Source organism: Aethalodelphis obliquidens, unplaced genomic scaffold (assembly GCF_003676395.1).
Source record: "Aethalodelphis obliquidens isolate GAN/ISIS:26980383/991018 unplaced genomic scaffold, ASM367639v1 scaffold67, whole genome shotgun sequence".
NCBI classification, from domain to species: domain Eukaryota; kingdom Metazoa; phylum Chordata; class Mammalia; order Artiodactyla; family Delphinidae; genus Aethalodelphis; species Aethalodelphis obliquidens.
The window spans coordinates 9,809,375-9,832,906 of NW_020838011.1; the positions used below are offsets into that span (position 1 = coordinate 9,809,375).

The following is a 23,532-nucleotide window of genomic DNA, read 5'->3' on the forward strand; positions in this document are numbered from 1 at the left end:
ACAGAAAGCATCTTTGCTTTGAGGCTGGAAGCTCCGTTAATAGGCGCTTCAGGTGAGAAACCTGAGCCACCTGGGAATACCCAGCGCAGCTGGCTCCCCGTAAACTTGGGAGACTTTTATCACTAGAAATAGAACTCATTCCAGGGACTTCCGGGCTGCGGGGGGCGGGGCAACGTGCTGACGTTACGTCACGTTCTTGCCTGACCTGCCACCCCGCCCTCTCCGCACTGTGACGTTCCCAGGGAGGAACGAAGCGTAAACAGCGCAGGGCATTTTGGGAGGGGGATTGTTTCACGCAGGAAGCAGGCTCCATTTTAGCGCCGCCCGCTGTCGCCATCTGTTTCCCTTCCCTCCCCGTTACCGCCTCCCGTTCCTAAGCCCCAACGGGAAGGCTGGGCCTGGGGTGGGGGAGGCAGGAGTGGAAGGAGGAAAGGGGAAAAGGGAGAAAGGGAAGAAGTGGGGAGAAAGGGTGGGTCGGGAAGGGTGAGTGGTAGAGGCTAACGTGCGAAGCGCGCAAGCCCAGCGGACGGACTGACGGACGCGCCTGTGGTTCTGCTGCCGCGGCTGCGGCGCCCGCGCGAGTCGCGTCGAAGCGGCGGTGGCGGCTGCGGCGGCAGCAGCGGAAACAAGAGGGGAGCAATGGCGGCCGACAGCCGAGAGGAGAAAGGTTAGTGCGGAGAAAGGTGATGGGCGGAGGTGGGGCTCGGGAGTGGGTCGACGGAGCCGTGGTCGTCGTTGTGGGTAGGGGAGGTTAGCTTCCTCCGCGCGGAGCCGGTCTCTCCATCGAGACGCTTGGACTCATTGGAAAAGACAAGGCCTGCCCTTTCGTCCTCGGTCTCCACATAACCTAACACTTCATCTAGCCTTGGATTTTTCTTTAATCCTAATTCCCTTCTTCACTTAACGTTTATGTGATATCTGGGCGCGGCAGAGAGAAGGCCTGTTCTGAGTTGCAGGCCCTTAGGTTTATTTCCTGGTAGTGGTATGCGGATGTAATGCGTATCTTCAAAACAGCCTTTTCTGTTAGGCTGAATTTCGAAAACCCTTAATACCCTTAAAGCTGGTAATCTACTAAGTAAGCATATTTAAGAAGTGATATAGGTAGATAATTTCGCGAAATGTCTACGAGTAACTTATGGCTGTTCTGTTAAATAGGCAAAGTGGCAAGAATGGCCTGTTTGGTTCCTCAGATACTTATTTTGGAAAACGTGATGTTTGAAAAGATGATTATGTGATTTAGGCCAGGCAGGAAAAATCCTGGCCACTATTGTGATAGACACACGTTGTGCGTAGTTCCTAGAGGGTACAACCAGGAACAAATGGATACAGTTTGTAGAGAGTCGGAGGGCTACAGTTACTTTAAATATGGGAATAACTGATGTTGCCAGAATGAAATGTCATGTCTTTTTAAATACCGACCTTCCAAGTCCTGGAAATGTTAATGTAGATCCTGAATCAGTACAAGTCTGGAGAGTGGTCTAGATTGGATGGTACGTTAAGGTTTTTTACAACCCTAAGATTACCATGATAGATTTGGCAAGGTTATGGTTGATAAAAATCTGGCCAGCTGCTGTCCTGTATTTTACGGATCTACTCTTTTGTGTGGCTAATTGATTTGGGGGAGGGAGGATTTGTTAAGTGGGCTGTAGAGTCAAGTTCCATTAGACTTGTGACCTCTCATTTTTCTCCTTGAAAGAGTTTTCATGAATCAGTGAACTGCTCAATAATAGGGACAGGCTTGGGCAACGGAGTGGGTGGGAATATGTTTAAGATATGGCTCCTATCTCAAAGCAGCTCGGTGATTAGGTTTTAGTAGTTCAATTTTCCTTCCTTAAACGAATCCTAAAAAGCCTCTCCCTTCCTTTTGAGAAGTCCAGAAGGAATGTGATCATAGGATTACATGGTGTTAGTGAATAAAAGAAACTGCTTTTAATTAGTAGTAAAGTAGTATTAAGTAGATGATTTTAATCAGGAAGAATTAATTCAGTCAACATTTGATTGTTTCAGAGTGTAATCTATGATCTGTGTGTATGGGAGTGGGTGGTGGTTGTGGTGGGTGAGATGAACTAGATAAAAAATGAGTAAAAGCTCAGTACTTCTCAAGAGTTCAGTGTCTGTTAAGGTGAACATAGTTGTAAGTCATTTATGGAGTAGACACAATATTGTACATGGAGGAAAAAAGTAGGTGATGTTTTATAAATTTTGTTTTAGAAACGGATTTAGTGATGAAAACGTCTAAATGCATAAACTTTGTAACTATTATTGGGAAGTAGTAATGCCACCTATTAGCAATACTCAGGATAAATTGTCCAGCTAAATTGTCCAGCTTTTGAAAGGCCTCCCATTTGTGTAGTTTTTAAAAAATTAATTTTCATAATTCAGCTTCATTTCAGAATTTATGATGTAAGTACTTATAGTTTAAGATTGTCTCTAGTTTACTGGGAAAGCTAGCAGATACATACCTACTGGAATTGCTTATTTAATTTTGGAATGAGCAGATTTCTAGAATAACCCACTTTGCATGTATGGAAACTGAGGCCTAGGGTGTCTCACTTTCTTGATCTTTGTCAAACAGCTAGAATAATAGCCAGAATTAGAATTAATGCTTGACTCTTTGTTCTCATGTTGAACAGGGAAAAATGGGAAGCTAAGTACTTATTGTCATCAGTAGGATGACAATGAAACACTAGGAAATTGTAAAGGTAAACCCTGTCACAAATCTTAGACATGTCACAAACCTTAAGTCCTTTCTTGAAAGATTCCGTAAGTGGTGTAAGATCTTGATAAGAAATGAGTTTAAGTTGCAGAAACTTGCTATAAATCACAGAGCAGTTACAACACTTTCAGTTATAAAGTCCTTGGATTATTGGGCTTTGCACATTAGCTGTGTAATAAGCAGACATTACCTTCTATAAATGCTTCTGTAATACCCATACCTAGAAAGTGAAGCCTGTAACTGGAGAATTTGCCAGCTTCCTGATTCCTGTGGTGATTGTCCAAAAAGTAGATGTGGAAGATGTTGGAATGTTGGTGGTATTAACTAGTGTTAATTGCCATTTTTCTATGTTTTCCATTATAAACACCTGGTTTATATTTTATTTCTTAAGCTCTTAAAAATTTCTCTCTGAAGAACAGTTATACAAGTTTAATGTATCTAAAATGTGGATAATGAGGTACCACTTTTGAAAGTAACATGTTTTCTGCATTACCAGACTGGAAGCTCCATGAAGGCCAGGAGTATGTCTTGTTTACCAGGTTCCTGGTGTACAGTAATTATGTCTCAGTGCCTCGAATAAATGATTTAGAAGATTGTAAATCATTAGCTCAAGGTTGGACTTCATTAATGACTGACTAGTTATGACTAGTTATGTGATATTTGCTATTGATGTCCAAAGTTAAGAGTTTCCCAGTTTAATTTATATACGTACACACACTCATGCAGGGAAATACATATAAATATGTATGCATGGTTATATATACACACATATATGTGTATACACACTGTAGCCCTCACTATAGTAAGTCCTTAGGGTTAGATTGACTTGGTCCACTTTAGTTAGGGCTTTGTAAAGCATAGAGTATGTATTTGATATTCCGATATATTTGTTTTACTCATAATAGAAGTAGGAGAAAAAAATTACAAATGCCCTCCTTAGACTTCAGTTGTATGTGTTTTGGAAGACAGGAAATTTGGATGGTATAGGAAATCCAAGTCTCTACACTTCTTGAAGAATGACGGTTTTGAGTGACAAAAAAGTAACTGAGAGACTGGTCTAATGTACAACACAACAGAAGGGGAGGCTCCAGGAAATCTTGCTACGTTGCCAAACCCGACTAAAACTATATTAAGTGAATTAAAATAAAAACTGTAATGTATTATGGTGCCCTGTATTGGAAAACAAAATAAGTAGTATATTTAAGTACCCAGTTTTTTTTTTTTTTTTTTTTTTTTTTTTTTTCCTTTAAATATTTCAGGTCTTAGTCTGATGCTGGATCCTGAAATAAATAGTACTTTGTATCTCCTAACCCAGAAGCTTCCTGGGTCAAAAAAATGAACTGCGTCTCAGATAAAGGTTAATTTTCTACGCTGATATCCCTGGAGTTAAGGTTTGTGGCCTTCCTGGGCCAGGAATTTCAAGGTTGAGGTGTAATTCTGGTAGAGTGGAAACAGCATTAAATTTGGATTCAGAACTGAGATTTAAGTCACAGTACTTTAATTCTTTGGGCTTCATTTGGGATATTTTTTGTTTCCTTGTTTTGCTTCCTATACCCATGGATCTGTACCTCTTTCCCAAAACTCAGTTTGTTAATAATATCGATAGTTTGTGATAACTAAGATTATGCTTGCTTAACAAGTGATGATAATGAAGTCCGTATAAAAACATCATATATTGTGAATGCAAAACGTTCACAGATTATTGCATTTCCATAGAGGAATCAAGCTAGCAGTAGCCTGCTTTGTTTTGTTTTTAATTGAGGCAGCATTTAAAAGACAGTTTCAGATAAAAATCTGAATTTGGGAATCCTCTCGAAAATTTGTAAGATCCGACATAGCACTTGTATTCGGTCAAGGCAGTTAATCCACTTGAGTTGAATAGGCTTGTCCCCTTTAGCATTCCTACTCTTCCACAAAGTATCATATATACTAAAACTGAAGTTTGGTGTCCCTGTGCCTCAGTGTCTTGAACCTTAAATTTTTTTGCAGTTATTTAACATCAGTGTTGTTCAGGAGTTGTGGGTTTATATGCATTCTAGGGTCAGGCAGATAAAGTACTTACTTAGTACTGTAGGTAATGGTGAGTGTTAGGTTATAGACAGTAAAGGAGTAAGCATGGTATGTGTTCAGGCAATATTAGTAAATACACTGATGTATGGGGCATAAACCCAGATTGTCTCATGCAAAACTATGACATAAGTTACCTTCTCTGTGTCTTAACAGAAGACTATCAGGACTGCTCCATCTGGTTTTTTTCAGATGGGAGTCTGGGCCCCTAGTGATCGAATAGTCTTTTTTTTTAAATGTAGGGTCTGGATTTTTATATTAAATCCTTGGCACTTTCAAAAACAAAGCATCCAAGAGCTAGATTCATCCTACAGGCTGTTAGTGTATAACTTTGAATGGATTTGAACTTTAGCTGTAAATGGAAATACTGTTTATTTGTTTTTCATTTGAGTTAATTTGTTGCACTGACATATTGTGGAAAAATTCATTTTGTTGTGGCATCTAAAACACAATTTTCAGGGTTTTAAAAGGATTTTTTTAAAAAGACTCTATAGTTCTTTATATAGACTTCTCAAAAAAAATGAAGTGCTTTAACTGTAGAAATACTGCATTTGAGTTATTTTTTATATAGAATTCTTAACCTGGCATTTGCTAGCCTTTGTTCATTTTATTGCTAATATTCTTAAGGTGCTGCTGTCAAACTACTGTGAAGAAATTGTATATGTACATATCACTATACAGAATAATAATGCTAAATTTCAGGATAAAGTGAGTGATTTAAAACATTAAAGTAGTTTAAAGAGAGTCACCCTAGAGAACCAGTGGATGTTACCTTATCTCTTAAAGACATAGTTATTTCTTTCTAAAAAGGATATGCCAGTGATAGATAGTCTTTAATAGTAGTAGCTTCTGAGACTACTAAAATAATCTTTCTTTATAACTAATTCATTTTAAATTGAAAACATGAATTAAAATATATACAAACTCCTTTCTCTAGCCAATGAATGAAGTGGTCAGAGGAAGCAGCTTGTTAGCTTTATAACTCAATACTATGAACTCTCTCACCTTTTTAAACCAGATTTTGGTTTTTAAGAGTACTCCTTATATTTATAATTAAAATCCCTAAGTTTAAGCAAAATTAAGCAGGTGGTGGTAGTTTTGAAAACATCTATCAAGTATTTAACATTTCAACCAACAATAGGTGGAGTCCATAGCTCCTCTCTTTGAACCTGAGTAGACTTTTGTGATTGTCTCTGAATAAAATACTGTGGCACTGTTGCTGAGCTTCTGCCTAAACCACCATGAAAGCTCTAAACCACCATGAAAGAGGTCGGCCTACGCTGAAGCTGTCATGGGGGAGAGTGACCATAGAAAGGAGTGCCCTAGGAACCCCAGCTGTTCTGAGACTTCCCAGCCAAGGTATGTGAATAAGCAGATGATTCTAGCTAACCCTTAACTGCAGCCACGTGAGAGACCCTAGTTGAGCCTCAGAACCATAAGCAATAATAGTAAATTACTGTATTGTTTTAAGTCACCAAGTTTTTGGGGTAGCATGTTAAACTTACAGCAGTAGATAGTAGGAACATTTATGCATTTGTCTTATTGAGAAAAGAGGATTTTATTTTATGTGCTGGACCAGATTTTGTGTATCATGTACCCTAGTCATTAACAAAAGGTTCAGAAGCATCAAATAACTGCCCTGTCCACCCCCTTCCCTTCCCCAAACACTGATCTTTTTATTCTAAATGCCTCTTTTCAGAGGTGAAGAAACTGGAGCTCAGACTGGGACTTTCCTAAAGATACCTAGCTCTTAAATGATGACCTGGATTTTCTTGCTTCCAAATACAAATCTCTTGCTCCTATGTATCATATTTCAGCAAATATATAAGCGATTTCAGTGGTGGAGAGAAGTAAATTAAAATGTGATCTTTTATATCGGGGTCAGATAGAAAATAATATTTTAGGCTTTGTGGGCCACATAAGGTCTTCGTCATATATTCTTTCCTTTTTTTTAAAACACAACCTTAAAAATGAAGAAACCATTTATATCTTGCCAGTCAAAAATAGGCCATGGGCTGAATTTGTCCTGCAGGTCTTACTAGTTGGCTGATACTGTGATAAAACCACAGTTAGGTTTTTTTTTTTTTTTCCACAGTTAGGTTTTTGATGTCATAGACTATAATATGGATAAAAATTTGTAGACCATCAAGTGAGGATGTTATGGTTGATCTTAAAGTAAATTTAAGGTGCTATAATGTTGGTAATATGGAGCTTTCTGGTGCACTAATTTGGAATTGATCTACTAGTGCACATGACCTTTCAGTGATACTTTGTAGTTTTGTTTTCTTATATTTTGTTTGAAGATGCTTATTTTATAATAGCCAGGACATGGAAGCAACCTAAGTGTCCATCGACAGATGAATGGATAAAGAAGATGTGGCACATATATACAATGGAATATTACTCAGCCATAAAAAGAAACAAAACTGAGTTATTTGTAGTGAGGTGGATGGACCTAAAGTCTATCATACAGAGTGAAGTAAGTCAGAAAGAGAAAAATAAATACTGTATGCTAACACATATATATATATGGAATCTAAAGGAAAAAAAGGGTTCTGATGAACCTAGGGGCAAGACAGGAATAAAGCCGCAGACATAGAGATGGACTTGAGGATACAGGGAGGGGAAAGGGGTAAGCTGAGACAAAGTGAGAGAGTTGACATATATACATTGACATTGACATATATACACTACCAAATGTAAAATAGATAGCTGGGGGGAAGCAGCCGCATAGCACAGGGAGATCAGCTCCTGCTTTGTGACCACCTAGAGGGGTGGGATAGGGAGTGTGGGAGGGAGACGCAAGAGGGAAGAGATATGGGGATATATGTATATATATAGCTTATTCACTTTGTTATACAGTAGCAACTAACACAAAATGTAAAGCAATTATACCTCAATAAAGATGTTAAAAAAAAAAAGATGATTTTAATGTCCCCCATCTGATTTAACTGTAAATTTAGAAAGCCTGAACTCTAGACGTGTGAATTTGCTCAACTTGAATTTCTGAGCTTCTGTTTCTTTATCTGCAGAGTATTGGATCTAAAACATACCTTGTGTGTGTCATGTATGATATGTGTGAAAGTGATAAAATGTTAGAAAAGCAAGTATTGATTAATATTTTAAAATTTTGTAGATGCTTTCTAAAACTGCAACCAATCTTTGAATTTGACTAATAAAATTATTTGTTAAAGCTTTTTAAGACAGTAATACCCTTTTTATAGGGAAACCATGATTTAGGCATGTCTGAAATTTAAATTGATTAATTAACCTGCACAGTTATTTCATTCTGTGTTTAGCATGTCTGGATTTAGCATGTATAAAAGTTCATGTGAATGTTCAGGCTTTTGAAGTGGATATTTCTAATCAAGAACTAGTATTTCATGAAAAGATTTGTGTAGCACTGTATTTACTTAATTGCCTATTTTGCTGTCCTAGTTGTATGTTTTTTCTTTTGCTTCTACAGATATCTTATTTTTCAAGATCTGTTTGTCCCACTTTTTACTGACTAGAGAGCTTTGACCTAAGAATAATTGAATATCTGAAAAACTTGGGTTTTAAAAAATCAGATTGTATGTTTTTATTTTTTATTTACAATATAACGTCCAAAAATTGTGTTTGCCACCATTCAGGTCTTCAGGGAATTTCCTCAGTGAAAACATGAACCCAGAGGATGAGAGAAGCCTTTTTGGTTGGCATATCTTGATTTTCAGTACCATTTAAGAAAATAAGTAAATAAAAATGATAACAGTCTGTATAGTATATATTCATTTTAGAAAAATGGTAAAGTACAGAAAAGCATTCTTACCACTCAAAGAAATCAGTTACGATGCTATTCCAAGCATAGGTAATTTTCAGTGTTTTTTTTTTTAATTTTTATTGGGGTGTAATTGATTTACAATGTTGTGTTAGTTTCAGGTGTACAGCAGAGTGAATCTGTTATACAAATACATATATCCACTCTTTTTTAGATTCTTTTCCCATATAGGCCATTACAGAGAGTTGAGTAGAGTTCCCTGTGCTATACAGTAGGTCCTTATTAGTTATCTATTTTATATATAGTAGTGTGTATGTGTCAGTGTTATTAAGTAGCAGCAGTGACTCCAAGCACAGAGGAAGATACATTGTTACCTTTTCCATATCCTGTGTAACCTTGCTTTCCTTCTTATTATGCCTACATTATCTGTTTTAGTTCTATTGAGTCACTGATTTCTGTCCCTCTTGGGGGATATTTGAACTCCATCTAACCTGTTCATAGACCTCAGGTTAATAATCCTTGCTATAATTTTAGTGGGCTTTCCTTTTTGGCTGGAGCTGTGATACAATTGTCCTATCTCATCAGTTTTTATGATTTTATACCTCTCTTTACGTCACCTTAGATTTGGAAGATATTTTTTGATGCCAGGATATTTAGTGTTCAAAACATTTACCATTAGCTTTAGTGCCTTATTTGAAAAAAAAAATCAGTTTAAAGTAGTAAATACATAGTTGCATGTATTTCTAAGACTTATTTTATCCAGTTGGACTGGGTTGGGGGTAGGGAAGGTGATGGGGTAATAAAACTGAGTTCTAAATTTTCACGATCATTGACTGTATCAATTACAGTCAAGTTTCCTTGTCTGAACAAGTTATACTTTTATAGTCCATGCCAGCAGCCTCAAATGTTTTTGATTGTGTACCCCGTCAGTAATTTTCTTCTTTTAACTTACTTGGACATTATTTCAGACAAACAGGATAGCTGTAAGGATAGTACAAAGAATTCTTTTGCTTTTCAGCCACATTCCACAAATGTTAACATTTTTACCACATTTGTCTTTCTGACTCATTCTTTCTCCCTCTTTTGTCAGTTGTAGACATGATGCTTCTTTGCCCCTAAATAGTTAAGTATGTATTTCCTAAAAAGTAGAATTCTCTTTTACTTAACTGTAGTACTATCAAGATCAGGAAATTGACATTGATACTTGTAATCTACAGATCTTGTTTAGATTTCACTAGTTTTTCAGTTGTCTCAGATAATGTGCTGTGTCAGTTATTGTATCTTTTAGTCTCCTTTAATCTGAAGTATTTCCTTAGTGTTTGTATTTCATGAATGAACTGTGACATTTTTGGATGCCTCTAAATTTAGGTTGGTTTGATGTTTGTTTACTCATGTATAGGTTTAGGTTTTGCATAGGAATATCACAGAATTTTTCTATTCATAGTGCATCATTCCAGGGGTTCCATGTTGTTGATTTGACCCACTGCTAGTGATGTTAATCTTGATTGCTTGGTTAAGCTGGAGTGTGCCAGATTTCTCGACTGTACAATGGTAATAAGTATTCTGCCCGGAGTACACAATCTTTGATAAATGTATGTTTATTTAAATATTATACACATGTATTTTTATTATTGTGCACATTTTAAAGCAGGTACAAACATTAGACATTAAAGGATGAGCTACAAATACAGAAGGTCTCACTTTTTCTTTTTGTACCCCAGTATATCCTTTCATACCTTATGGATTATATATACTCCTGACTTTGTAGACCAGAGCTGTGCATCATATCCTTTACTTTATATCGTTTTATAGGAATTATTCTTGTGTCTTGATCCTGAAATAAAAGCTCCTTGAAGGTTATGTTCTCATACTTCCGTAGCCTCAACACAGTAAGTACGCAGAAATAAATGCTTAATGTTAATGATTTTTCCCTGTTACTTTTTAATCTTTTGCTTCCAGATGGAGAACTTAATGTTCTAGATGATATTTTGACTGAAGTACCAGAACAGGACGATGAACTCTATAATCCAGAGAGTGAACAAGATAAAAATGAGAAAAAGGGTATGTAAGATTTCTATTTTTGTTAAAATAGCAAAGTAGAGATCAGTTTCTTAAGAAAGAGTCTTTGCTTTTGTACTTATTCCTTGAGGCACTTACCACCAAAAGCACAATCATGAGAAGCAGTGGTACCCAATTCCATGTGAATGAGAGTAATATATTTTTTTCCAAACGTGTGAAATGTCTCATGTATTTATTCCAGTGTTTGAAAGCTGTGTTTTCTTTATGATTAACTTTGGAGTAAAGGTATTTCAGAAAACATTTTAAAGAAGTGAGGCTTTTATTCTCTTATATATTTACCTGTTAAACTTTGGTGAAATAAGTCTAATACCCAAATTCTTATATATATTTTCTTCATTGTATTTTTAAGGTTCAAAAAGAAAAAGTGACCGAATGGAATCTACTGACACAAAGCGACAAAAGCCTTCTGTTCATTCAAGACAATTGATTTCTAAGCCACTGAGCTCATCAGTTAGCAATAACAAAAGAATGGTTAGTACAAAAGGAAAGTCAGTCACAGAGTATAAAAATGAGGAATATCAAAGATCTGAAAGAAACAAACGTCTAGAAGCTGATCGGAAGATTCGTTTGTCAAGCAGTGCCTCCAGAGAATCTTATAAGAGTCAATCTGAGAAAACATGTCTGCGGAAAAGGGATCCTGAAAGGAGGGTCAAATCCCCTACACCAGATGGTTCTGAGGTAGTAAATATTATTGCAGATATAATACAGAAAGCAGTTCTTTTTGAGGCTAGAACTATTTATTCACTCTGACCTTGTCTGTTATATGACTGCTGATTCCCTTTTTCTTTAAACATCAGAGAATTGGGCTTGAAGTGGATAGACGTGCAAGCAGATCCAGCCAGTCTTCCAAGGAGGAAGTGAACTCTGAAGAATATGGCTCTGACCATGAGACTGGCAGCAGTGGTTCTTCTGATGAGCAAGGCAACAACACTGAGAATGAGGAGGAAGGGGTGGAAGATGTGGAGGAAGATGAAGAAGTAGAAGAAGATGCAGAGGAAGATGAAGAGGTGGATGATGATGGAGAGGAGGAAGAGGAGGAAGAAGAAGAGGAAGAGGAGGAGGAGGAGGAAGAGGAGGAGGAGGAAGAAGAAGAATATGAACAGGATGAGAGAGACCAGAAGGAAGAGGGAAATGATTATGACACCCGGAGTGAGGCTAGCGACTCCGATTCTGAATCTGTTTCCTTCACGGATGGGTCTGTCAGATCTGGTTCAGGAACAGATGGATCAGGTACTAATTTTTATATGTAAAGATTTGTCTTTTTTTTTTTTAATTGTTTTTTTTCTTGAACATGTTTAAATTGAATTATAAAATTTTTGAGGCAATGGGGGCGATGTTAGTAAGACTGTCCTGTGATTTTTTTTTTTAATAGTGTGCTTTTGAGTATTATAAATGCACTTGAATAAGATTTACATATCTTAGTAAAGGCATTTCCCAGCTACAAATTGATTGTATTATAAATACACTAGTCTGATTGTTTCTCTATAAGGAAATGTATTTGAGATTTTAATGTTATAAATTCTTAGATTTCCATACTAGTCAACAACAGCTTATTTAAACACTGATGTACTTGAAGTATATTCATACGGAACCTGTCTGCTAGGTATTAAAATATTTTCATGTTAAATGCCTCTAGATTTCCATCATGTGGCAACAGAAACCAAAATAACTTTCTTTTTCTCTTGGGAGCACAAACTTTTCTTTCATTTTTGTACCTGTGGGTTGACTGACGGGCAGGGTCTCCAGAGGGCTGGGTGTAAAGGTACCAGATGGAAAATAAGAGTATAAAATTATTGTGGAGAGACTGGGTAAGAGGCATCTTGGGTCATTCCTTCAATGCTACATGCCCTGCCACTTTATCTGACCCATGAGACTTGAATATGAGAATGGTAGGTAGTTGCAGTCATTAGACTGAGGGAGCCCTCTTTTGGGGGGAAGTTCAGAGGGTAGAGCAACGAGAGGCCAGGGTACTTAGAGACCGCTGGTCACTCTGTGATGATTATACTCATGGCTGTCTTATGTAAAGATGCAGCCAGATCTCCTACATAGGCCAAATGTACTAAATATTGGAATACAAGAAAAATTCTATTCTTTTGATATATATGATAGTTAAATGTCATTATTATAGAATTTTATCATTTTAGTGTAGTACATTGTTAGTAAATCATATTTTTGATATAGTGTAAATGATAAGAGCAAATGACCAGGTATTTTCTAATTGGCAGCTGAAGTGCTTCTAGCCTTTTGCTCACTAGAGTTCTAGGTTTGGGAGTTTAGATAGGTTTTGACAGGGGGCTAAAGAGTTAAACTGAATAGATGAGTAGGGTTTGATATAAAAAAAAAAACTTGTGGAATCTTTAATTCTACTATCCCATCATACTTTTTGCAAACTGATGGGATATACGTTTTGTAATTTATGATAATGGATAGAGAACAAAAATTGCATTGGCAATATGAATGAATGTTCATTTATTGTGGAGAATGTGTCAAACCTGTAAAAGTAGGGAACATTTTATTATAGGAATCTTCTTTTTGGTGTCCCTGTTAAGAACGATATTTCTTAGACTTGAACGTTTATCCTGTTTAAGTCAAACGAGGGAGACGTATAAATACGTAGGGCCTGAAATAATGTATATTTTTAATAAATTCCTAGATGCTGATACTTAACAAGATACTTATTCATACTTTATGTTTTTTGTGGATTAGACATTTCAGATTGAATGGTAGCCAATAGTTTTATAAAACCTGGATATTAAAACTGTTAAGAGACTTACTGTTATAAAAGAGATACCTGCCTGGAACTCTTACTTTCCATATTAAAGGAAAATTTGTGGCTTTTCTTTGGAAGAGCTCTTATGTGGAACATTTTTTAAAGACTGTATTTAGTATGCAGGACATTATTATTTTTATTTTGGAGTCGTTTCTCTTTATAATTGTGAGAGAAAAACGGGGTGGATCTGGAACTCCACCAGAGGTAAAAAATGTTTTTAAAGATTTTTAAATACAAGGGATCACAGTTTAGTTTTTGTGTCTTGAATTTTCTAGATTCCAGTTTATTTTACCTTATTTTTTCTCAAAATTTCAGTAATTTCCTTATAAAAGTGACACACTTGGTGGTTGTTAAAGGTTTATTTGTTAGATGACTTTTTTTTTTTTTGCGGTATGCGGGCCTCTCACTATTGTGGCCGCTCCTGTTGCGGAGCGCAGGCTCCAGACGTGCAGGCTTAGCGGCCATGGCTTATGGGCCCAGCCACTCCGTGCCATGTGGGATCTTCCCGGACCAGGGCACGAACCTGTTCCCTGCATTGGCAGGCAGACTCTCAACCACTGTGCCACCAGGGAAGCCCTCAATTGTTTTTTTTGACCTGAGAATAATAGTCGGGAGAGGAGATCATAAACTTAAGAGCAGTGAAGGTTATTTATACAAAAAAGATAATAAATTCTTGGAGATTTTTCATGGTAATGCTATATTTAACATTACATAAAAATTGTTGGGCGAGATCTTACTTCTGCTTCTATTATATTTCCTGCATCTTTTTTTAAAAAAATAAATTTATTTATTTATTTTTGGCTGTGTTGGGTCTTCATTGCTGTGCGCAGGCTTTCTCTAGTTGCTGCGAGCAGGGACTGCTCTTCATTGCAGTGCATGGGCTTCTCGTTGTGGTGGCTTCTCCTTTTGTGGGGCACGGGCTCTAGGCAAGTGAGCTCGGTGGTGCACGGGTTCTAGAGCGCAGCCTCAGTGGTTGTGGCACATGGGCTTAGTAGCTCCGCGGCATGTGGGATCTTCCCGGACCAGGGCTTGAACCCATGTCCCCTGCACTGGCAGGTGGATTATTAACCACTCCACCACCAGGGAAGTCCCTGCATCATCTTGGTGAGAGATTCTTTTAGTACTTAGAACTGTAAAGTATTATTTTTAAACAGCAGCAAGAGATATATTACCTTTGTCATCAATTTATAATGCTTAGATCCCTAACTATTCAAAGAGGAAAAGAATAAAAGAAACATGCTAGAATTTTTGAAAGAAATAATTAAAAAAATTTTTTTTAAAGTTATTTTTCTAATCTCTTTCATGTACATGTCATACTCACTGATTCAGTGAATTCAGTTCCTTCTGTGTGCCAAACACTATATAAGAATGTGTAGTCAGTGAACAAAACAGACATAGATGAGAAAGAGATTTGGGATATGACAAAAACTCCTGTTATCTGTTTGGACGAGATTCTCAGTCATTTTATACTAAAAGGCTTCAGTCTATTCTCTTGAAGTCTTATAGTTTACCCTGAGGGAGAGGATTTTAAAACTTAAAGGTCAGGTATCATTCAAGGCCAACAAACCTGTAAATAAATGCTTTTCTCTATAGCTAGTTATATAAATTTCATTATGTTCCCAAGTTGCTAGCTTAAATGGGCCTGGCTTTGAAGTTGTGCCAATATGTACTGCTTTGCCTTTCCTTTTTGCCTTAAGTTAGGAAAATCAGCATCATTTACAAGCTTCTTGTTAACATCTATTTGCAGAAGGAATTAGTAGTAAATTACAAAGGGAAAAATGCTTAAACTAAAAGAAAAGGAACTTTTGTCCTTGGAGTTTTCCATCTTAAACTAGTTTAAACCTAGAATCCCCTTTCAAGAATAGAAGTAAAATATCTTTTCTATTCTCTTGCTCATGGCTTGTACTTTCAAGTTAGAAACTAGGTTCTGCCACTCAGGAACTGTGGGACCCTAGCCAAGTTGCCTAACCACACCACTAAGTTGAGGTTTCCTTTTCTGTAAATGAGAATAATGGGTATTATGTATCTCATGAGTTTGTTATGAGGATTAAGGGAAATAATTTATTTAAAGCTTTTGAAATAGGAGTTTGTATGAAAGATCATTGATTATTATTTTTCAACATTCTGTTAACTTTTATAAAAATAAGTATATGCATTTTCTCCCATCATATTCCTTCTAGCTGAAAAGTAAAGGTGCTTATAGTGGTGTAATTAAAATACCAACAGAGACAGGAGAGTCTAATTCCATTTTAGGCCCTCATTTATATGCTTCCAAATTAAGCCTGAAATGGTTCTTATAGGTAATGCAAAAAAACCTCTTCTGTCTACTGAAGATTCCCAGCTTTTTAATAGAAATACATAGACTATCGCTGAGATTTTAGAGATAAATTTTAAATTGAATTTGAAAATAAGCAGTAATTCAGGAAGGAAGTGGTCAGGAAGAATGGAATTGAAGATACAAAAGCAAGCAGTGGCAACCAGAAGGGAGTCGCTAATTTACTATAGTGTAATTTAAAAAAAAAAATTGAAAGGCTTTGGGTTCTGGGGTTCATCAGACATCTAAGATAGAATCAGAGTTGGAATTGTGATGAAGAATGATAGTATACTTTTTAAAAAGAGGACTTAAAACAGTGGTACTTGGTTCATAGAAGGGAACACTGTAAATTTAATTGAAAGAAAAGTTGTGTTTGCTTTGCAGAATTTTTTTCTCTTTTAAAACTTTAAGACCTTTTATATATAGCATAAGTAGTTCTTAATTATAGCTGTGTATTTTTATTTGATTAAAGTTGGTGGGAGAAATAAGAAAATGTCCTTAGTATTTGAACAGTGTCTGAATTGGAACATCTTAGGAAATTGAGGGGGTCGGGAAGGATTAGTAATGAATAATACTTAGGGATTATGCAAAATCCAGATGCATGGTGATACATTGTTGTTTGACTAACGGTACCTATATTGTAATGTTTTTAAGAATCTTGTCTGAATTCTTTTTTAGATGAGAAAAAGAAGGAAAGGAAGAGAGCTAGAGGCATATCTCCTATTGTTTTTGATAGAAGTGGAAGCTCTGCATCAGAGTCATATGCAGGTATTCTCATTTTATTTGTGATCATATCTGACTGATTCTAATGTAATCTGCTGTAAAAAGTGTGTGGAGGCTGTAGTTTAGCGTGAACTTGTTAATATTCATTAGTATTGATTTCTGGCATGTTCAGTGTAATAAATCTAGAGGAAACTAAGCTTTTTCTTATTATTTTAATCCTGTTCTGTTACTGCTTAAGTGGAATTTCACTTTTTTTTTCTTGGAAGATGATGATTCAGTGACTAGTTTTCTGAGTGAGAAACTGTTCAAATATTTTTAAAAACATCCAAACAACCCAAAAAGCAAAACACTCGTACACATTGAGAAGTATTTTTTTTTGTGTGTGTGGGTGCGCCAGGAAGAATAATTTGTCTTGAATGAGAACTTTATGTGACAAGACTGTAGAAATTTTGTCTTATCTCTATTAAAGCTCAATCTGAACAAATGTACTTTGGCTAAATACAGGTTCAGAAAAGAAGCATGAGAAATTATCATCTTCCGTTCGTGCTGTCCGAAAAGGTATCATTTAAATTTGAAATTGTTTTCATTGCATGCTTCCTTAAAAGTCATTATTTTGCCTTATTGGTTCTCCATTAATAGTTGGTTTTAATGTAGTAATGTTCTGATATATTACATTAAGGGAAAAAAAATAATTTAGTCTTACACAGAGCTCCATGTTCACTTCTTACTGGGTATCTTTTAGAACAGTAGCAGACATTTTAGGACATCTTAACAGTTTTTGGACAGAGTGGATGGTATATATATTTTAGTAGCATAATGGTCTATTAGTAAATTTTAAATGATTAATGTGATAAAGATCTATAAAATTTATAGCCATTTTCACACTTAAAAAATATGGATCTGATATATTAGAACATTACTATATTAGGTTTGCCTTCTTGCAAAATGCTGGTGTCTTTCTTAACTTTGCTTTATTATGTGTTGTGGCTTAGCTTTCTAGGTTGAATGGGTGATTATGAATTTAAAAAGTTTAGCTGGGTTTTGGAGGGCTGATTTCAGTTAGTACAACTTATATCCCTCTGTGTGATAATGGCCTCTGTTTAATCAATTTGGATTTCTTTTTTTCAGATCAAACCAGTAAACTCAAATATGTCCTACAGGATGCGAGATTTTTTCTCATAAAGAGTAACAACCATGAGAATGTGTCCCTTGCCAAAGCTAAGGTATTAGCATCAGTTCTGTTGAAATATCCTAATCTTGAAAATTTAAATGTGAAGGTGGACTTGAGTATCACTTGAGTACATGACATACTGTAATTTTCATTAAAGCTTTAGAGATCCATAGTCCAGTTGCCATGTAGGGTCTGCTTTTTTGACTGGTTAGGCAACCTAGTAGTAATTTGAGTTTTCTTTTAAATCTTTTGAAGATGAGTTTAGAAGTAAAAATATTCGGTATTTGAAGAATATATAATTATACGTTGTACTGAAAAAGCCGTGTTTCTTTGGATTTTTGTGTTTCTATACTCAATTGCTAGTTTATTATACTAATAAATTTTATAAAGTTTTTTTAGTTAACCAGTTTTGTTTTATATTGCTGCTTGTTTTACACCTTGAGATTTTCTTGAATTCTTTTCCGGAGAGTTTCTTTTACTTTTAGAAGTAAGATCACTTGGATTTAGAAGAAAAGGGAAGAGTTAGTTTTAGTTTAAAGCCCCACCCTGGGCTTTACAAAAGGGATATGCCCAGTTGCTATAGGATGTCGTAAGGTTAATTTTTTAAAAAATGTTTTTGTTACAAAAATGCATCTACTTTTTATACCAACTATTCTAATATTTTTGTATTTTTGTTTTAAGAGAGTTTCTACTGACTTTGAGAAAGTTAAAACTACGCATTTTTTAAACTGTATTTCTGTCAATATTAATAATCCTATATTTCTAACTTAAGTTGAGGGTTACCCACTAAATTTTACACATGGAAGGAATAATACACTAAATAGTGGAAGTTTATTCTGTTCTTTAGCTGGAGTGGATTTAGGCAGAAGTAGTTAAGCACCTAGTGAGAATGAGGTCTAGTATGTATCAGCAGATTAAACTGAATTAGAGGTTCTGGTTTACATTACCATTCCTGCCTCTTAATCTTTCATGATCAAAGAATTGTTTAAAATGCTTTGGAAATAATAACTATGTTCCAGCTCAACATAAAACACAGGTCTCTTCAGTCAAACTATTGATACATGAAAATTTGAACTTAAATAGAAAGAAGAGAGAAATGCTAGAAACTTGACAGAAATTCTTCACTTACGGATTTATTAACATGATCATTTTTAATTATTTGGTTAGTCACAGTTTTTAAAGAAAAAAATATACACATTGTGATTCACCTTCAAACAAAATGTTTTTACCACAGTAAATGGTTCTGATTTTAAATTGTAGGTGATTGTTTTTATTATCTAAAATTCTAGCCCATATGATTTGATTGCCCCCTGTCCCCATGTGTTTACTAGTTGTTTTAATGATTTTGTTAAGGTTGGTAATTTTCTCCATATTTTTCCCAAGTTTTTAATAGATTATTCCATTATTTTGACATACATTATTCATAAATGTCCTATGAATAAATAGGACATTTATTCATTATAGCTTATTGGTAACCTTGGTCTTCTGCAAATGTAATTGGAAACATAAAAGATTTACATTAATTTCAATCTTTGATCTTTACATCATTTATATAGGGTGTATGGTCTACACTGCCAGTAAATGAGAAGAAATTAAATGCTGCATTCAGATCTGCAAGGAGTGTTATCTTAATATTTTCTGTGAGAGAGAGTGGAAAATTTCAAGGTAAGAGTAAAAATAATTTGGATATGTAAAAACATTAATTATATTTGCATCTATATATTATGTTGTGATTTATTCCCCTAGGATTTGCAAGACTTTCTTCAGAATCACACCATGGAGGATCTCCTATACATTGGGTACTTCCAGCAGGAATGAATGCTAAAATGCTGGGAGGCGTCTTTAAAATTGACTGGATTTGCAGGTAAATTACACACTTCAGTGTAGATAATTAAAGTTGCTCTTGTTTTGAATGGGCTACCAGTTGAGAATAATGTTAAAACTCCACAGTTATTTAGTTTTAATTTATTATTCTAATTATTTTCCCCCTTATTTTGGTGCCATTCCTAGGCTGATTGGGATCTATAGAGTTTATTTAACAATGTTAAAAGTAAAAGTAACATTAATATGCTTAGATTGTATTGTTTACCACCTTTATAATGTAATGTAGAATGCATAGGGTAAAGATTTATTTAGTCAAGAGTTTTATGTATTTCATTTGTTCTCTGCATTAGTATTATGGCAGTAAATTTACAAATCAGACAATTGCTTATGTTATTAGCACATGTTTATGTTTAGTGATTTAACATGCCATTTTATTACTGTGGAGTGGGAAAATAGTCACCCTTTGACTTGGCTAATATAACATTTTGGAGGTGACTAATTTAGTTGTGAACAAGTAGTGTTTAAGGAAGTTAGCAAATCATGTTAGTTGGCATTGTGACCTTTTGAAACTGCAGTAGTTAAGATTTAAATGTTTGTTAGAAAAGTAGACTTACTTTGAAATCTGAGTTATTTACCACTTTTTTTGTCCTTACTGAACGATTGTACATTGTTTTAAAAAATGATTAAAGAAGTCAATTTAGATGATACAGAGAGACTTAACACTTCAGCAAATGGATAGTCTCTTGTCGAGAACTGCAAAATGGGGCAGAAGGCAGAAAGCTTTTATAGGATAAATAATAAAGAATAAGAAACAGACAAGAAAATATCTGATTAGATGGGGCCACACAGTCAACCTTCTTTGGGATGAGGAAGCCCAGAGTTGGCTTGGCGTTTGGGGATTGACTGACTGGATATATTGCATTTCTGGTCAAGTGGAGCATTTACAGGGACATGAAAGTTATCTAAGTTTCAGTTTTCTGGCTTAGCACCTTGGACAGGAGTGGCTCCATCTTGGGCTTAGAAAGCTATTTCAACCATATGAAAAGCTAATTATTTAAGTGAACTTTATATGGCATGCACAAATCTACTACCTGTAAAATTAACTTTAGCTAAATAAGAATTACCTGAAAGGGACCATATGGATTTTTTTGTATCATTAAGTCGGCTTAGGTGGATTTTTGATGAGGATAGAGGAATTGGATAAGAAAGAAAAATGCTGTTCATATTCAGAAGGCAAAGTAGCACAAAGAAGAGACATGAAATCAGAAACCATGGGGTGGGGGGTGTGAGTGGGGTGTGTGGATGGGATAGGGAACCACCTTTTTAATAAAGCAGATAGTCATTAAAGAGAAGAACAAAAGGCAAAGATGGGTAGTAATGTGGGCCAGCCTAAGGAGTTAAACCTTTGCTGTGGGACAGTGAGGAACTATGAAAATGGGCAGTGATACAGTAGAGATAGTGTATTAAGATGATGTTTAATAGAGTAGCAAAAAGCTATATGCGCATATAAATATATCACCATTATTCATCCAGTAATTACTTTTTTTTTAATAAATTTATTTTTACATTTGGCTGTGTTGTGTCTTCGTTGCTGCAGGCGGGCCTTCTCTAGTTGCGGCTAGCAGGGGTTACTCTTTGTTGCGGTGCGCGGGCTCTTCATTGCGGTGGTTTCTCTTGTTGTGGAGCGCGGCCTCTAGGCGCGCAGACTTCAATAGATGTGGCACTTGGGCTCAGTAGTTGTGGCTTGCAGGCTCTAGAGCACAGGCTTAGTACTTGTGGCGCATGGGCTCAGTTTCTCTGCGGCTTGTGGGATCTTCCCAGACCAGGGTTCGAACCCATGTGCCCTGCATTGGCAGGGGGACTCTCAACCACTGCGCCACTAGGGAAGCCCCCTGTCATTACTTTCTATAGGGAAAAATTAGAAGCAATCTAAATTCTCTCATAGGAAATTGGTTAAGTAAATTACGGTTTGTCACTTAAATGTAATACACAAAAATAATTGTCCATGTGATAACATGGAAAGATACAACAAATGAAAGGATACATAATTATAATGTTGGAATGCATTGTTAGGGTGGTGAGACTATAGATGATATTCCCATACTCCACTGTGCCCAGGGTTTTAAAATATAGATTTATAGTTCTTAATTTCTAAAGTTAAATCATAGTCAAAATTATAAAATTTAAAAATCTGGTGGCAGTTTATAGGGAAGACAAGGTGCCAATTATTTCTTAGCAGAGATAGACATTTTTACTTAATTTTTTGGATGGATAACTGTAAAGGCCAAAGGAGAGATTTGTTAAGTCTATGGTTTAATGACTAGAAACATTATTGGTGTCACTGGAAAATATTTGGAGGTGATGCTTTTTTAGGAGAAAAATAATTACCCAGTTTTAGATTGGTGGTAGCAAATTTTATTTTGAATGTTGCTTGTTTTGTGAACCTTCATTTTCAGATTATTGATAAGGAAATTTGTTTCTTAATTTTAGAAGATGAGTTTAATTTATTCACAGATTATCGTCTTAATTTTCTTCTTCATTGACTTACTGGCTCTTTTACTAACTCATTTGAAATATATATAGCTAGCATCAGAAGATAGGTACAAACCCAAATAGTCCATTCTGCTAAGATTTTGTGTAAAATTTTGTGTAGTAATGTTTTTTATTACTGTTAAGTAAGTTTTTGGTTTACCTGGAAAAGAATATTCTTAATTAAAAAAAAAAACTAACTTTATTTTTAAATACTCATAAGTGCGTTAAAGAGTAATATTAAAATACTTCAGAGTTCTGAGGGGGCACGTGTTCTTATTACATTGACATTTCTTTGAGTAAGTCACTTGAACTCTTAGTTTTCTGTGTGAAATGAGAATTACATTTGACCTTCAGTGTTAAAAGGATGAAACTTTAATAAATACAAACCCTGAAGGCTTTGCTATCAGTAATAGTAACTGCTATTAATATATTTTCTTTTCAGATATGATAGTTATTAGAGTTTTATTTAAGCACCTTTTGGATTTAATAATAACTAGCCTTAAGTTTTTTGAGGTGTGGTCCCTGGATCACCTGCATCAGTAGTATCTGATTTTTAAAATGCAGAATCGTTACATGCACCTCAAACCTGTAGGCACACCGGAGTTTAAAACTAGATGGTGCATGGTAGCAGATAGGAAAGGAGGCATTAAAAAGTGACTTAAGTTGCTGCTGGGAGTTAGATCAAAGTAAGGCTAAAATCTATAGAATGTCATTCAACCAGAATTAAATCTACTGACTATATTGTATTTTAACCTCACCCCTTTCTTGTCCATTCCAGATAACCCATTTCTCTTTTCTTTCATGGTTTCTCGATATTATTCCTTTTAGTTTTAATGACCAAAACAGCTGTCAGTACATAAGAGCCTCTGTACAGTTTCATGTTCTTGTGTTAAATATGCCCCATTTTCTAAGCTCCTTAAGTCAGAGAATCACTGCCATGTTACCTAGGGTACTCACAGTAAAGACAGTCATCTCTAGGCTTTTTCATTACATGTCTGCTCAAAAGCTGATTTTTAGGATGCCTGCTCTATAATTGTGATGACCACAGATGTGCAGTTTCTCTTAGTCTTAATCTGAGCCCTGTTTTTCCTAAGGCCTCATAGTTCTCTGTGCTTTTCAGTCTGGGATTAATTTGTCGAAACAGTGGGCAGAGGTCTCTAGAATCTAGTTAGAACCAGTGCCACCAAAGAATTTTAACCCTAAGTGACTCAAACAGCTCAACATATGCCTTTTTTTTGGACCTAGGGTATTCCATTGCTAATGTTTAAATAACAGTGGTAACTCTGTACAATAATAATTTGTAACCGTCCTGCACTTTCGTAGTTGTAGGTTATTTATTCCTTTCCGTAACCTTTTTTTAACTGGCAACTGAGAGGAAAAATCTGAGAAGCTATTAAAGTACAGTTTTAACTATAGATCTGCATCTGGATATTCTAGGCTTTTGATATGGACTTATTCTAGCTTAATGATAGTCTCTTTCCCCCTGCCTTCCCTGTAAAGGGTGTGTGTGTGTGTGTGTGTGTGTGTGTGTGTGTGTGTGTGTGTGTGTGTGTGTGTGTGTGTGTGTGTGTGTGTGTGT

The 23,532-nt window shown here is 35.7% G+C and overlaps 1 protein-coding gene across 4 annotated transcripts in view; it reads left to right on the forward strand.

Moving 5' to 3' along the window:
• Window positions 1-281: 281 nt before the first annotated feature.
• YTHDC1 (YTH N6-methyladenosine RNA binding protein C1) overlaps window positions 282-23,532 on the forward strand; it is a 34,819-nt gene continuing 11,568 nt past the window's right edge. For 2 of the 4 annotated variants that reach the window (XM_027089658.1, XM_027089659.1), the window contains exons 1-8: window positions 282-667; window positions 10,500-10,601; window positions 10,969-11,297; window positions 11,417-11,849; window positions 16,382-16,471; window positions 17,555-17,649; window positions 19,154-19,262; window positions 19,344-19,461. In XM_027089658.1, the coding sequence (XP_026945459.1) occupies window positions 640-667; window positions 10,500-10,601; window positions 10,969-11,297; window positions 11,417-11,849; window positions 16,382-16,471; window positions 17,555-17,649; window positions 19,154-19,262; window positions 19,344-19,461 (1,304 nt within the window). In that variant the 5' untranslated portion in view covers window positions 282-639. Of the gene's footprint in view, window positions 668-10,499; window positions 10,602-10,968; window positions 11,298-11,416; window positions 11,850-16,381; window positions 16,472-16,930; window positions 16,985-17,554; window positions 17,650-19,153; window positions 19,263-19,343; window positions 19,462-23,532 lie in introns of all 4 variants that reach the window. The other 2 variants (XM_027089655.1, XM_027089656.1) reach the window with 2 other exon arrangements.